The 15,758-nt window shown below is 45.7% G+C and overlaps 1 protein-coding gene across 1 annotated transcript in view; it reads right to left on the minus strand.

Annotated features, from left to right (window-relative positions):
- Window positions 1-15,758, minus strand: part of MTR (5-methyltetrahydrofolate-homocysteine methyltransferase) — an 86,241-nt gene that overhangs the window by 10,132 nt on the left and 60,351 nt on the right. The window contains exons 24-26 of the mRNA XM_026649663.2: window positions 13,893-14,013; window positions 7,089-7,170; window positions 594-692 (exon numbers count right to left, since the gene is read on the minus strand). Of these exons, the coding sequence (XP_026505448.1) occupies window positions 594-692; window positions 7,089-7,170; window positions 13,893-14,013 (302 nt within the window). The remainder of the gene's footprint in view (window positions 1-593; window positions 693-7,088; window positions 7,171-13,892; window positions 14,014-15,758) is intronic.

A 15,758-nucleotide genomic window follows, 5' to 3' on the forward strand; every position in this document is an offset into this window, starting at 1 on the left:
GTGGTAGTGCAATTATGGGAAACTTTAGGAAGGTGTTCCCAGCAGAGGACCCTAAGTTTTGGAATCAACTTCACTTGCAAAGAGGCCAAAGTCAGAGCTGGTTGACCTTCGAGCATGCTTCTTTGTCTGCCTTGTCAGACAGAGGACCAAGGAGTTGTCTTCAGTGCATTCCATACTCTCATCCCTCATATTCAGTCTGTCTCCAAATCAATTCTTTCTCCCTATCAACATTTCTAAAACTCAACCTTGGCTTTCTGTCCAGACAGCTAAAACTCTTGTCCAGGCCTTCGTCTCAATTACCGTGCAGGTCCCTAATCTTGGACACTACTGCAGTGTAAATATTAAACAATGACAATCAGGCCTTTCCTGAGTGAGTGGTAAGAGTTGGGTAGAGTTTCCTTTGTGGGCTGGACAATTCCATTTCATGTTGCCTTTTGTAAATTAATGAATGTGTACTATATGTTTTAAATTGATGGAAATATGCCCAAAGATCATTAATATATGGAATTTGTTTTACAAGCAATAATGATATAAAGACCAATCATTTTAGAAGGGAAAGAATTTAAATCAATACACAATGCAGTTTTATTTACCTTGAGAGACTCATAGTGGTCCTGTCTAATGTCTTCATACTCCTCTATTATTTCTTCAAAGAAATCATCTTTCTGGTTTTCATCTAGCAGCTGAGAGCACTGAGAAAGTAAAAGGGAGTTTTAGGAGCAGGAAAGCTGCTGCAGCATGGACAAGTTTGAACTTCAAAATGAGTCATCAGCCTTTCATACTGCAGCTTCCGTGGGTCTTGTGACCGACATAGCAATTTCCTAAAATATCCTTGGGAGGCCTTATTGAATTCAGTTTTAGTACATTTGGGGTCCAGGGTATTACATTAATGGTTTATGTATTATTGTGGGCCAGGGTTGTACATAACCTCTCTCTGGGAGGAGACAGGATGTGAACCCTGGGAAGTGTTATGAACTTCAAAGGACTATACTGAACAAGGTGCCAGACAAGAATGGACTTTTGGGACAAACAGTGTCAAGTGGTTTGCCTGGGGAATCTCTATGGAGAGGTGAATACAAATTACCCACCTCCATTTATGCAAAACCCCAGTTGTTGGAAGCTAGAGCCTGAGGAGGGGACCACTGTCTGCTTACTACCTGCTCCTGGAGTCCCAAGATCAAAGGCTCAAGCTGTATTAAGGAAAGACTGACCTATTCATGGGTGTGCTGGGTGTTAAGAACTTGTAACCAAAGAAAACCCCCTTTATGGGGTTTGAAGGCCTGACTCCCTGCCAGAGCCCTTGTTGGAGTTGGGGTGATCTCTGGGATAAGCTTATTAGCATATCTGTAGATTCTTTTGTTGTTTTAATGTTTTCCCTGTAATGCTTTCACCTTAAGAATAAATGTTTGCTTGGAAAGAGCTGTGTGATAACTTATGACTGCTGGCAATCACAGTCAGGAAGGAAGGGAGACACGGGTGTGTGATCAGGAGAAGTGATGGGTACGGAGCCAGGAGCCTAGAGCAGGTGCCTTTGGTGGAGCTTGGAGAGGGAATACAGGTGCAGTATTCCTGAACTGTGACAGTTCTTATCTAGCTCAGGGTGATAATGAAGAGCCCAGTCCCATCACTAAACTACCAGTGAGCTAGTTAGTTAATCATCATATTGTAGATGAGAGACTAAGTCAAACATATTAAAGCAATACTTCAAACTAACACTGATTGGTGCAGCCAGGCTATATCTTCTAGCCCCGCCCTCCACTGTCAGCTCTCTGGCCTTTCTGAGAGTGCCGAAAGAAACAATCCCCATAAAGGCACAGAGTCTGATGCACCCTGCCTCCCTCTCCCTTGCTGTCAAGACTCCTTCAGATGGGACCAATCCTACTCATGATTTGTTCCCCACCACCTGCACCCCTCTTGTTCCTGGCCCAAAAGAGCTGTTGGAAACTATCCGCAGATGGAAGGAGGGGAAGGCGCGCCACTTCCCGCAGCTCCCATTGGCTGGGAAAGGCGAACCGCGACCACAGGGAGCTCAGGGGCTTCATGCCTGCAGACGCTCCAGGTAAACAAAACGACAATGTATTAGATATTCAATTCAATGATTCCATAGAGTTTAAAATCATCAAATTTTGGTGTAGACCCGTTTATAAGCCGACCCCCGCTCATTGATGCGTCACTTTTTAACCAAAAAGATTCGGCTTATGAACGAGTATATACAGTAATTCCAGATGTGTCCCCACCTACCAGCAGCCACCGCCCTACTATAAAGTCAAAATAAAGCCCAAGACATTAGTTGATGCCCAGATAGCAATCATCCTAGGAATTAGCTAAATGTTAATCATTAGTTAATGGCTAGTTTAAGGGAAAGGAACCAATTGAAAATGGCCAATACTTCATACATAGAGTAAAGAATGAACTAAAGCGCGCCTACCCGCCCTGTCACTATGGGGAGGTGACAAGGGGTGCCGTCACCCACTCTGTCTTCACCGCCAGACGAGAAGGGCAGCATCTGGCACAGAGTGACAGCCATCTAGTGCTGTTCAGAGGAGAAGAAAAGAAGCTGCTGAGACCCAATCCTTTCTCTCCCCATTGAGGAAAGATGCCTGCAAAGAAATTGGAGGATGCACAGCATAAATTTCCTGGGGAGAGTACAGGGAGAGAAGGCACAGTATGCATGTGAGGAGAGGGCAGAGGGACTGTGTGATAACCACTTCAGGGCTGAACGTGCTAAGGGCCTCAGAAGGGTCCCATTAACCATATAAGCCACATCTGGGGGGGGGGGGGGGGGCAGGGAGAGTCAGGCTTCAGTGACAAGCATTAATTGAAGATGAGGTCTAGCTAAGCAGGAGCACGCTGGGCTTGTATAAAGCCAGGGAGTTGAGAACAGAAAAGGGCTTGAGGGAGAGGGTCTGCACTCACTCTCTGGACACAGGAAAAGCCCTGGGAGCTTGTCCCTGATGGAAGGGGTTTACCCAGAGGAGTTGTGGGGAAGAAACCCTGTGGAAGGCAGAGTAGGAAGAAACAGAGGGAAAGAGCAATGAGTACTGAAACTGCGTAGACCTTGGCTGCTACTGACTGGGTCCCTGGGCTGCAACGTGGATTAGTAGGTGGGTCCAGCTTCCCCTACCAACCTCTGGGGAAGCAGCAGATTGGGAATTGGCACAGAGCACCTCCTGGGACAGTGCACAGACAACTGGTCTGGAGGGACTCTGATACCACAGAAGGGGAAGACTATACAGCGACCTTGCCAGAGGGCCGAGTCATGAAAAGGGAGTGCTGTGAAGTACGGGAGGAGAGACCGCTGCTGAGACAGAGTGACTGACAGAAGTGGGCGCCGGACCAGACGAGAGCTGATCCCCAGATCCAGCCACAAGGGGATGCCCCAGAAGTGAATGAACCTCGCCTCATACAGGGTCAATTTGCTGGAGGTAGGAAGGACCAAAAGAAGAAGTGGGTGTTATAAAGCATGTTTTGACTGGGTATCTACTGGAGTTAGGATGTGGCTCCTTGAGTCCTTTACATGATTAGGACATGTTCTTTTCTGTCCATGTTACCAAAAAAAGACAGTGCCTGTACGGAGGTATGAGAGTTCAACCTGGCCGAGGAAAGTGCTGAGAGGAGGAGACCACTAACAGATTCTAAATAGCCACAGGAACCAGGCCAAGGCTCAGCCAGAGGATTCCACATTCTTTTCTATAAGCTATTTTCCTGTTCTGAGGAACAGCACATACCCCATAACTCCCTTGGTGGGCAGTTTGAATGCACCAGCATCTGTCTTAGCCCCACACGACTATCTTCTATAACAGTTACAGATCAGAAGACAATGAATCAGTAACTAGCCTCACCCAGTTCAATAGCTTGTCACTGCAAAATGCCTTGAATTATAATCAAGGTCTCTTAAATTATTCATTATGCCACTGTAGTTGTGGAAACGGGCACTTAAATACAATGGGCTAGCCAATGATAGTAATTGAGAAGCAAGTCAGCCAGATTCAAATCAGGAAATCGTCAGAACATCTCAAGTGAGAAAACTGTAATTAGGAGATTGGGGTCTGTGTTAGCTTTTTTCAGTTCTCGGCTGCAACCCCAAACTCAGGCAATTCAACTTTATCCTAAAAAAAACTTTTTTTCACAATGTTGCTCAGATTTTGTCCATAACAAGCATTTTCTTCCCACAGAATGGGCAGGGAGTTTGATGCACAGAAACCCTATGTCTCATTGGATCTGCTTTAGTCCAGGGACATACACATAAAAGCATTGCAGAGGCACAGGGTTTATCTTTCATGCCAGCAGCTGCTTCCCCTGGGAATGTCCCACCTGAGGGTGTTTCAGAAGAGCGAATCCAGTAAGAAAATGCAGACCCCCATTAGCATTAACTCCAGTGGGGAAATCTCTGTGGGACTGCAGGTAAGAGGCAGGAGAAATGACACCACAGAGCACAGCTGTCCTCTGTTTCTTCCAGCATTTAAAAAAAAAAAAAAAAAAAATTAATGGAGATATCCCATCTCCTAGAACTGGAAGGGACCTTGAAAGGTCATCGAGTCCAGCCCCCTGCCTTCACTAGCAGGACCAATTTTGATTTTGCCCCAGATCCCTAAGTGGCCCCCTCAAGGATTGAACTCACAACCCTGGGTTTAGCAGGCCAATGCTCAAACCACTGAGCTATCCCTCCCCCACAGAGCCCCTTCCCAAATGTAGATCCTGAGGCCTACAGAGAAGTTTGCCTGAGGTTGGGAGGATATGGAAGAGAAATGATGATGGAGTGAAGACGACACTCCTTTTTTCTCCACATCCTCAAGGTTTTTTATCTCCTTTACCCCTGGAGCGGATTATTAGGTCCTTTGAGCAACTGTCTTCTCCACCATTAGTCATTTTCAATGGCAGTACTTTAAGTCTTTACTTTCCTTTAAAATTTAAAGCATGCTGTCTTTAATGAAAGAACATTTTAGGAAAAACTCATCACTTAAAACAATCTCATCTTCTAGAGTTCATGTTAAAACTATGACTTAAAATTTGAAATCCTCAAAGCTTCTTCAAACTTCTGGCTTACTGAAAAACCAGAGTCCATAAAGTTAACATATACTTTGCTTTTAGGCATCCAGTGTGGAGTATGAAAATGATATTTTTATGGAGTCAAGGGGGCATATCTATAAGATACAGTACTGTAGGTGTTTCCCACAAGAAATTACTCAATGTGAAGAATCAAAGTTTGAAAAAAGCATAAGCCAACCCCAGGATAACATATTTACAAGCAAAAGCATGGAAATTGAGATTTCTATTATTCATGTTGCAATCTACATGAGAACATAAGAACGGCCATACTCAGTCAGACCAATGGTCCACTTAACCCAGTAGCCTGTCTTCTAACAGTGGACAGTGCCAGATGGTTCAGAGGGAATGAACAGAACAGAGCAATTTATCAAATGATCCATCCCCTGTCGTCCAGACACAGATTCTAGCAGTCAGAAGCTTACAGACACCCACTCACTGCTTTTTCCCCTCTGTTTCTTCCTGCTCTGCCTTCCACCGGTTTTCGTCCCCACAACTCCTCTAGGTAAACCTCTTCCTTCATGGACAGAGTCCCAGGGCTTTTTCTGTGTCCAGAATAGGGTTGTGACCCTGACCACCCTGGCTAATAGTCACTGATGGACCTATCCTCCATGAACTTATCTAATTCTTGTTTTAACCAATTATACTTTTGGCCTTCACATCATCCCCTACCAATGGGTTCCACAGGTTGATCGCATTGTGCAAAGAAATACTTCCTTATGTTAGTTTTAAACCTGCTGCCTATTAATTTCGTTGGGTGACCCCTGGTTCATGTGTTATGTGAAGGAGTAAATAATAATTCCCTATTCACTTTCTCCACAAAATTCACAATTGTATAGACCTCTACCATATCCCCCACGCTCCAGTCATCTCTTCTCCAAGCTGAACAGTGCCAGTCTTTTTAATCTGTCCTCATATAGAAGCTGTTCCATAACAATAACCATTTTTGTTGCCCTTCTCTGTATTTCTTCCAATTCTAATGTATCTTCTTTGAGATGGGGTCACCAAAACAGCACATGGTATTCCAGGTATGGGCATGCCATGGACTTGTATAGTGGCACTATGATATTTGTATGTTCTTAAAATATTTAATTTTGTCCATGACTGCTTTAAGCATTCAAAAGCAGCATAACAACAGCATACAAACCTGATATAGAGACAGTGGGGGGGAGTTGCAGATATTTATTTTTCATCACATTTGCATTTCCTTGTGCTTATTTATGTAGATATTATACTGGCAATTTTATACAGTAGGCATTTGATATGGATTAAAACAATATGCCTTAAGGAGACGACCAGCTTCAACAATGTACTGCAGTGCTGGGTCTAGGGAACAAATCTTACTTTGGATCAGCATGGGGCCAGCTCTCAATGCAAGAGATGATTCCAACTGATAAACCGGTGAGTTCCTAAAGAATAATTTTGTAATCCTCCATTTCATCTATATATTGGCCACACCCTGATCATGTGGAATGTTACTTCCAAGGGGAAGTTGCCTGATGTCCAGCTCATGAACTGGCCTGCAAAGGATACTGGCAAGACAAAAACCTCAAGCACTGCTTCATTTGCTGACACACTTTGAGCACTCCCCAGCTTGGCAATGAACTCAACCCAGCCTAGAAACCAGGGGGTATCCCTGACCACGGGTTTCCTCCTTTTGGTGACAGTGTCATGATGAGTACTACCAGGCAGGCCTTGTCTGTAGGAGTTAGCTTTTAAAAAGCAGGAAGAGGCTTATTGGTGACATTCTTAAGAGTTAAAAGCTAAGCAAAGGGATCTGAATGAGTGTTCTGCACATGCACCCTTTGCTAAGGGCCGGCTCAAGACTTAGGCAAAACTTTATTCCCACTTAAGCTCTCAAAATAGGCTTCAGTGGGATTTCACTGGTGCATAGGCCTTGATCTAGCCCCATGCACAGGGTGGCTTTTACCCACAGTGAACTTGCAGGATGAGGCCACTTCTTATAAAATATACAGCACTACAGGAAGGGGTGGGGTGGGGTGTGTCTGTTTGAGGGGGGAGAACCGTGATCCAGAACTTACAACCACCACACTCTTGGATGCATCAAGGACATGAATGACCGGTGCGCTGTACCGTGGGGCAATTTTCACAGCTGTATGTGTTCTGAAATGGGAAAACAGAACAAAAGTAAGTGTTGCCAAGGTACAAGGCTTTTCAAAACCATGATGCACTGAGACACTGTCAAGCTTGTGCTTTTTATAAAGATTTTAAAAAGCCAAGATTTCTTTTGGCAGACAACGAAATCCTAAATTTACAACTAGAACAGAAGATGACATTAATCCATTCATCTGCTGTAAATTGATCAATAAGCACAGATATAATTTATATGTATATGCTCCTTCCAAGGGTATCAAAATTCTTTACAAATATTGGGCCAAATTCTGTGCCAGCTTACCCTACATGTAACCTCACTGACTTTTAAAAGGTTGTAACACAGAACAGAATTGTGCTCACCAATTAATCAAGCCTCATAATACCCCGTGAGGTTGACGTTCAAGGCTAAACCCACCAGAAAAAAAATTATAGTTCCTTCTGTACATCTTACAAGTACTTCTGTTTAAGTAGGCCTCTTGTCCTTTAACAGAGTTCCACTAACACAGACTTTTGACCCAAGAGTACAAGCACCCACTCACTTGAACTGAAGGAGGAACTTTGTAAGTTGCAAGGTCCTTGCAAGGACCAGTCACTAGGGGGAGACATGGTCTCTCTCGCTCTCTCTCTCTCTCTCACACACCCAAAATTCAGCACAGCATTTAAGTCCATCGCTACTCAGCAAAGCACTGGAGCACACATCTGAGTCCCACTGATCTTGGGCATGCACTAAAGCACTTTGCTGAATAGGGATGGAGTGCCAAATCACATCCTAGCCCAGTGTATTCTACGTAGTTGGTCTTTTCAGAAATTCATCCTGACAAATGGTGTGAAAACATGTGTGACTCCACTAGCAAGCAATATCTTGCTTGCTCAATTTGCTATCTTATCAAATCCCGCTACAACTTGATAAGGTAGTTACAGAAAAGGTAACTGGTGTTCTTCAAGATGTGTTGCTCATGTCCATTCCACAATAGGTGTGCGTGCTTGCCATGTGCACTGTTGCTGGAAGTCTTTCCCCCAGCAGTACTCGTAGAGGAGCGCCCCTAGCAACCCCTGGAATGACGCCACTATGGTACGGTATAAGGGGCGCTGCGTGCTCCCCCCACCCTCAGTTCCTTCTTGCTAGACAACTCCGACAGAGGGGAAGGAGGGCGGGATGTGGAATAGACATGAGCAACACATCTTGAAGAACACTAGTTACGGAAAAGGTAACTATCTTTTCTTCTTCGAGTGATTGCTCATGTGCATTCCACTATAGGTGATTCCAAGCTATATCTGTTGGAGGTGGGTAGGAGTTCACAGACACTCGGGACGGAGTACAGGCCTGCCGAACCCGGTGCCCTCCTTGGTCTGGGAGACGATCGCATAATGCGAGGTGAACGTGTGAACCAATGACCACATAGCAGCCCTACAGATGTCCTGGATGGGGACCATGGGCCAGAAATGCAGCCGACGAGGCTTGCGCCCTAGTCAAGTGTGCCCTCACAATCAGTGGCAGGGGGACTTCCGCCAGGTCGTAACAGGTACGAATACATGAGGTGATCCAGTTGGTGAGCCACTGAGTGGAGATCGGCTGACCCCTTATGCGTTCGGCCAAGGCGATGAACAGCTGCGAAGACTTCCTGAACGGTTTTGTACGTTCCAAGTAAAAAGCCAGAGCCTGTCTCACATCCAGCATGTGGAGGTGGCACTCCTCACTGGATGCGTGGGGTTTGGGACAGAGCACCGGCAGGAAGATGTCCTGACCCATGTGGACCCACTTGGTACCCCTCCGGGCACGGAACCAGGGATGAAGCCTCCATCAACTCCTTCCTGGGAGGCTGAGAGAGGGAGGCCAACGGTCTCTCCGAGGCTCTGGCCACTGAACGAGCCACCACGGGGGGCTGTGTAGGGGGCCACGGGACCCACTGGTACCACGGTGCTGGCCAAGGAGCTCGGTGCCACTGCACCTGCGGTGGCACCGGTGGAGCAGGCTGTTCAGCCTGACTAGCCTGGCCCATCGACTAACGACTGTGAAGGGAGGCTGGGCTGGCATACGATCTGCCGCTATCCTGGGACCGGGGGGACCGGTGGCGTCGGGAACGGTGCTACCACAAGTCCGTGACCCTGGTGTGGAGCCGGAGTACCGCCGGTAGCAGCTGCTCCGTGACCGGCTTCGACGGGCGGATCCGCGACAGCAAGGTGCCGGCAATCGACGTCTGGGGCTGCTGAAGCGGTGCCTTGGCGGGAACCTCGAGCAATACGAAGAACGGGAATGGCGTCGATGTCCGTACCGCGAAGGGCTACGGTAGGCTCTCGGAGACAAGGACCTCCAGTGCTGTCTGTCTTCGTCTCGATGGGGCATGCTCTCCTCGCGAGGTCTATGGTCCCTCGAGCGGAGCGGTGCCTGGAACCCCTGCCAGTCGGTACCCAGCCAGACCCTGGTGGGGGTTGATGGGGACCGGCGCAGACTGCACACGGGGCGGTTGCTGAGCGGTGAACGGTGTCGAGAACGTTCCCTAGACTGTGAACGATACCATCCAGGCAGCAACTGCAGGGATCCAAGCGGTGGCTTTCCTCTGGACCGGGGAGCCGACGGCGCCGGTGCCCCCAGTACCGGCAGAGATATAACATCCCGGGCCACCTGTAGGGCCTCCAGTGTGGAGGGTACCTGAACGTCCGGCAAGGTTGGCACGGAGTGGGCCGGGCTACTCCACTCATCTTGAGTCGAAGGCTGGGAGGCTGATGGGGACCGAGAGCTGCCCAACCTAGGTCTAGTCTCTGCCCCGGTCTTGCTCCAGTGTCTCGGCGGAGAAGACCTCTTTTTTGCCTTCTTGGAGTGTCCCGTAGATGGGGAGTGGTGTCGGCCGGTGGAAGGCACTGAAGGGTCGCTGTGCACTGATGCCAGGGTGCCGACTTGGAACGGTGCAACCGTGTCGGGGTCAGGGCCGACTCCATCAAAATGGCTCAGAGCCGAATATCCCACTCCTTCTTGGTCCTAGGTTTGAAGGATCTGCAAATCTTGCAGCGATCGCTGAGATGCGTTTCCCCCACACAGCGTAAACAGTCTGCATGCGGATTACTCACGGGCATCGGCCGCTTGCAAGTGTCACACGACTTTAAGCCCAGGGCACCGGGCATGACCCGACCTGGGCGCTCTAAACTAACTCTAAACTAAACTACTTTGAACTACAGGTACTACTAACTATGAACTAACAGAGTCCAAGAGGGAAGCTACAGCAAAGCTAGAGCAGAGCAGTTCCGACGCACCTTCACTGGCGGCAAAAAGGAACTGAGGGTGGGGGAAGCTTGCAGCACCCCTTATACTGCGCCATAGCGACGCCACTCCAGGGGGCACTCCCCTACGGGTACTGTTGGGGGAAAGACTTCCGGCACCGGTGCACGTGGCGAGCACGCACACCTATTGTGGAATGCACATGAGCAATCACTCGAAGTTGTAGTAAGTTGGTCAAGAAATGGATTTGGTGAAAGTAGCGTACGTGGAATTGATGAGGCATTTCATGGGCGTGCAAACCAAGTATCACTTACACGTCAAGGGGCGAGTTACAGGAATGAAACTCAGGAAATTTTCTTGTAGCCTCATCTCATTCTGTCCTTTGCCATCCATGTAAGTTACACTCACTTTGCACATCAAACAAATGCCAAAAGAGCATTTTTCTGACCAACTTACACCCACCATGTAACTTTACACCACCATTTATGTCATTACAGAATTTGCTGCATCAGTTTCCAAGAGTGGTGCGCCCCCTTGCGCCAGAGTTAGATTTTGACCACAATTATTAAGTTAGAGACTCTAAAATGTTCTTTGCAATGACCATCTTCTCAGCTGCTCTAGGGCTTCCAACAGCCTTAATTTCTTGCTTCCAGCACCGCCGAATTGCACACTCGACTACCTGTGGTACTTAGTTTTGACAGATGTGTCCAGTAATGCAGTAATTAAAAATGGATTACACACACATAATTGTAACATGTAGATATGCAAAATTTATTACACACCAAAACAGGAGAGCAAAGGGCAGAAGGATGGGTCCATGGTTTGGGCACTGGCCTTGGACTGGGTTCAAATCCTTGCTATGCCACTAACTTCTTGTGTCACCCTGGGAAAGTCACTTCTCAATCTGTGCCTCAGCTCCCCATCTGTAAAATGGGGATAACACCACTTCCCTAGGTCACAGAGGTGTTTTGAGAATAAAGACCGTGAGGCACTCAGATACTACAGTAATGGGGGCCATATAAGAAAGAATAAAAATTAACTAGATAGGCCTGGCCATCTATTTAGGTGCTTATATGTACTTTAAACTTGTACTCAATGTTTAATTTCTAAACTTAAAAAAAAAAAAAAGAGACAGAATTTAAGCATCTACGACCTTAGAATTATTTCAGAAGTGTAAATGAAGTGAAAATAATTCCACATTTTTGCACCATCAATTTTGTGTGCTGAAGTCTTGAGTTGTGCATTTAACAATGCAATGTAAAAATATAGCCCATAAGGAGGGAAATAAAGTAACATTTTCCACTGCGTTCTCATATTAATCTTTATATGCAGTGATGTTGTAGCAGTGTTGGTCCCAGTTGGACACAAGGCGGGTGAGGTCGTATGTATTATGGATAACTCTGCAGTATAATTGTGAAAGCTACCTCTTTTGGATCTTTCTTTTGTTTCTTTTGATAACATATTTGGGGGTTCAGTCAACAAGATATAATATCTGCTTAAGGTCCAAACCTCTTCCAACCTTCATTTTAATATGCAAAGGTGGGAAAAAATCTGAATGGACAGATACGTGGCACGATTATATAGTGTGAGTGCATCTTTTTGATTTTTTTAAATTATCTTTCATAAAATCATCAAGTGTAATACATTGCCATTATGTCTATGTCTGAAATTACTAAGAGACATTTTAGTAATAATGGAAGTATGTGCTTCTCAAAATAAAGACACCCAACTATGTACATCCTGTTTGTAGATTTGTGCATCTCCTCCTCCCTCAGCCAAACTTATTTTCCCCATATCCAAGCAATGACGGTGTTTGTAATATTGACATTCATCTATGGAAAGGAACTAGAATGGATGCAACTTGGACTACAGAGGATGAGTGCAGATGGCTTTTCAGAAACAGTCTTTGAAGTGTATTTGTCTGAATGTAAAAGTAAATATGTGTTATTTTACTTTGAAGAGTAATAAAGAAAATGCCTCATTCTCCAAAATCTGTGATGAAGCAAGTGTCTTTGATTTAAAAGTCCAAATACATTTTACATGCATTGTATTCTGGGTCTGCACACTTGTATATATGCATATACACAAAACTACACTGTATAACAATGATTCTCAAACTTTTGTATTGGTGACCCCTTTCACACAGCAAGACTGAGTGTGACCGCCCCTTATAAATTAAAAAACACATTTTTTTATATTTAATACGATTATAAATGCTAGAGGCAAAGCGGAGTTTGGGGATGGAGGCTGACAGTTCACAATCCCTCACATAATAACCTTGCGACCCCCTGAGGGGTCACAACCCCCAGTTTGAGAACCCCTACTGTATAGTAAAATGCACACATGTAAGTTATTACTCTCCAAAATCTGAGATGAAGCTTATATGCTTGTAGTTTACTTTGTCTTCATATGAATGAACTGTGCAAGGCTGTTTCAAAATGACGAAGCATTGGGACCCAACAAATGACTAACATTTAGGGTTGGAAGCAGGTAGCACTCCACTAATTAGGACAAAATTGCTTTGCTGAAAGTATCAGTATTTGAAATCTCAACATTATAGGGAATGAATGAGATCCATGCAAGTAAAAAGGTTATTTCATAGGTTTAAAGGTTATTTTAAAGTTTACATCACAATGCAGGGTGGATTGCTGTGACAGTAGACGTCTTCTTAATCTAGTCAGTCCCTGTAATGTTACTGAACCATTTTGTCAAGGCCAGCTGGTCCAGGATTCATGGAACCACAGAGCACTGATCAGAATATGCACAAGCTGCTGGTAAAGAAAGAAGCGATGCTAACACTTCGACAGGGTCAAGAACTGACTTCTGCAATCTCCAGAGTTGTCACCTGCTTAAATATGTTCAGAAGGTTCATATTAGATGTCAACTAACTGTCAATATTGTTCTTTAGAAAATCATAACAATAACACTATTTCATTTTAATGTATGCGAGAGAATGAGATCACAGTCCCAAAACTGAGACTACCAAATTCGATATTTAGCGGCATGTGGGCAAGTGGCCAGAATGTGTCTCCCTTAGCCTGCTTCAATGGGACCCTGGGTTCAATCCTCAAGGTGCTGCACACACTGATCCTGATCCACCAAAACACTTAAACATATGCTTAAACTTTAAGCATGTCAGTAGGCCCACTGAAGTCAGTGGAATCATCATATGCTTAAAGTCTAGCTAAAGGCGAATCTGCATGGTGATCGATCTGCAAAGGGACATAGCATCCTTGGGACATGCCATGACGATGATGATGGCATAATCATGATATGATTAAAGTTAAGTACACTGAGAAGTGCTTTGCTGGATCAGAGCCAAATTGCTCAGCCTCTTGCATGAGGGTGTTGTGAGGGTGGGGATCTGATCCATGGTGGTAAAAGTGTTTTGGGAGCCTCGAGATGAAAATTATAACAGCAGCAGTACATGGCAGGGAGAAGAGAGTTACCCTTCTATGTATTGTAAAAAAAAAAAATCTAATATTTGCACTCTTCTCCCTCAAAATATCTTACTTACTTAGATGTAGTTGCTCCTCCAATCAACAAAGGAATCTTGATCTCTAATCTCTCCATTTCCTTGGCAACAAAAATCATTTCATCCAAAGAAGGCGTGATGAGACCAGACAGGCCAATTATATCTATTACAGATTAAACAAAGATGGGTAAAAAAAAAAAAAATCTACTTAGGAAAGAAGTGTTACCTAATACAATTTTTCATCTGTAGCTAAACTTTATAAAATCAGCTTTGTGCTTCAGACACCAAAGAGAGAAAGTGTACTGTAAAAACACAGCCGTTATTAATAAAAGATAGTATTTCAGAAGAACTGGATGGTAGTTTTGACCTAACTGGAAGAGACAAAATTTTCAGAAGAGACAAAGGATTTTGGGTGCCCAACCTGGGAGACCTTGGGCCTAGTACCGAGCATGTGCAGCTCCTATTGACTCCAGCTGGAGTTGGGAGGGGCCCACCAGTGGCACCTCCCAACCCACCTTGAGGCCTAAGGTGTCTTATGTTAGGCATCCAAGATGGAAGAACCAGATGGCAGAAACCACTTCTTAAAATTCTGGTCAAGGTACCACAGTCTCAAAATTTAAATAAGGCTGTGATGGGGTGTGTACCGCGCACACACTCTGAAAGAGTTAATGTGGGCCTGAGAGGCCAGTTATGCTACCTGGCTGCACCTGGAGTGTGGAGCAGGCTCAGTGAAAGAGGAGTCCCAGCGGAGAGGGTATAGTTTAAAGGCAGAACATCTGGAGCAGAAAGGCACTGCAGGGAGGAGAGGAAGGAACTCTCTGGGACTAGAGCGGTTGTGAGGAGAGAGACCAAGGGGAGATTTGGCCCTGGGATCGTCTGTCAAGAGGCCAGGAGACACATGGAGCAGCCACCAGGGCGAAGCAGGCTCCAGTGGTGAGCCCTGATAAAAGTGCAGAATCTGTACTTCCAGGAAGAAAGCCCTGGCAAGTGCTCAGCTGAGGAACATAACAGAACACCAGAGAGGGATGAATGAACAAGCCCAAAGAAGGCAGAAGTTGGGTTTTCCTTTGTACTTTTACTTTGGAATTTGATTGGGGGATTCCAGAGGAAAATCCTGCAAATCCTTGGCCCTTAGAGAAGAGTGTGGGAATAAGGCCTCGTAAAAGGCTATGGCTGGAAGAAGCCCAGAGAGGTAGCAGGATTGGATTTGAATAGACAGACCTTGCCTGCTCGCTACAGGGCCCTGTGCTGGAACCCAGAGGAGCGGGAGGGCCTAGGTTCCCCTACCAGTCACTGGAGAAGGTGCAACAAACCCCTGAGAGAAAAACATGAGGACTAGAGGGCCCAGAGTTGGGACTGAGGACCTGATACAAGGTTTTGGACTTCGGTTTGCTGGACTTCTTGTTACCACAGAAGGGGTGGATTTAAATCATGACCTGGGCGGAGGGCTGAGTTCCAGGAAAAGAGACCACCACCAAGCCAAAGTGGCCATTGGTCAGGGGCTTTAGAGGTGACAGAACCTGCTACACCATGCCCAGCCATGAGAGGACAGGCATAAGGAGTTGGATTACTATACACACAGCCCTTGGGGACTCTCATCTACCATACTGGTCCTTTCAAACCTCCCCATCTGTATTCCTGCATAGTTCCCATTCTCCAAGCCACAACACATAATTTGATAGCAACTGGGACTTCGTCCAGACAAGTTCTTTATTGTCCTAGAAAGATGAATTCTGGTTTTAACATGCACTGGTTTACAAGTTCAGAATGGTTCTAGAGGCCAAGAGTTCTATTCCTAACTCTTTTTCTGACTTGTGACACCTTGGACAAATCACTTAACCTCTCCAAGCCTCAGTTTATCCATCTGTGAAACGGGTATAATAGGATTTACCATTTCACACGGGTATT

Source organism: Terrapene carolina, unplaced genomic scaffold, assembly GCF_002925995.2.
Source record: "Terrapene carolina triunguis isolate 2854851 unplaced genomic scaffold, T_m_triunguis-2.0 Scaffold85, whole genome shotgun sequence".
Taxonomy (NCBI): Eukaryota; Metazoa; Chordata; order Testudines; family Emydidae; genus Terrapene; species Terrapene triunguis.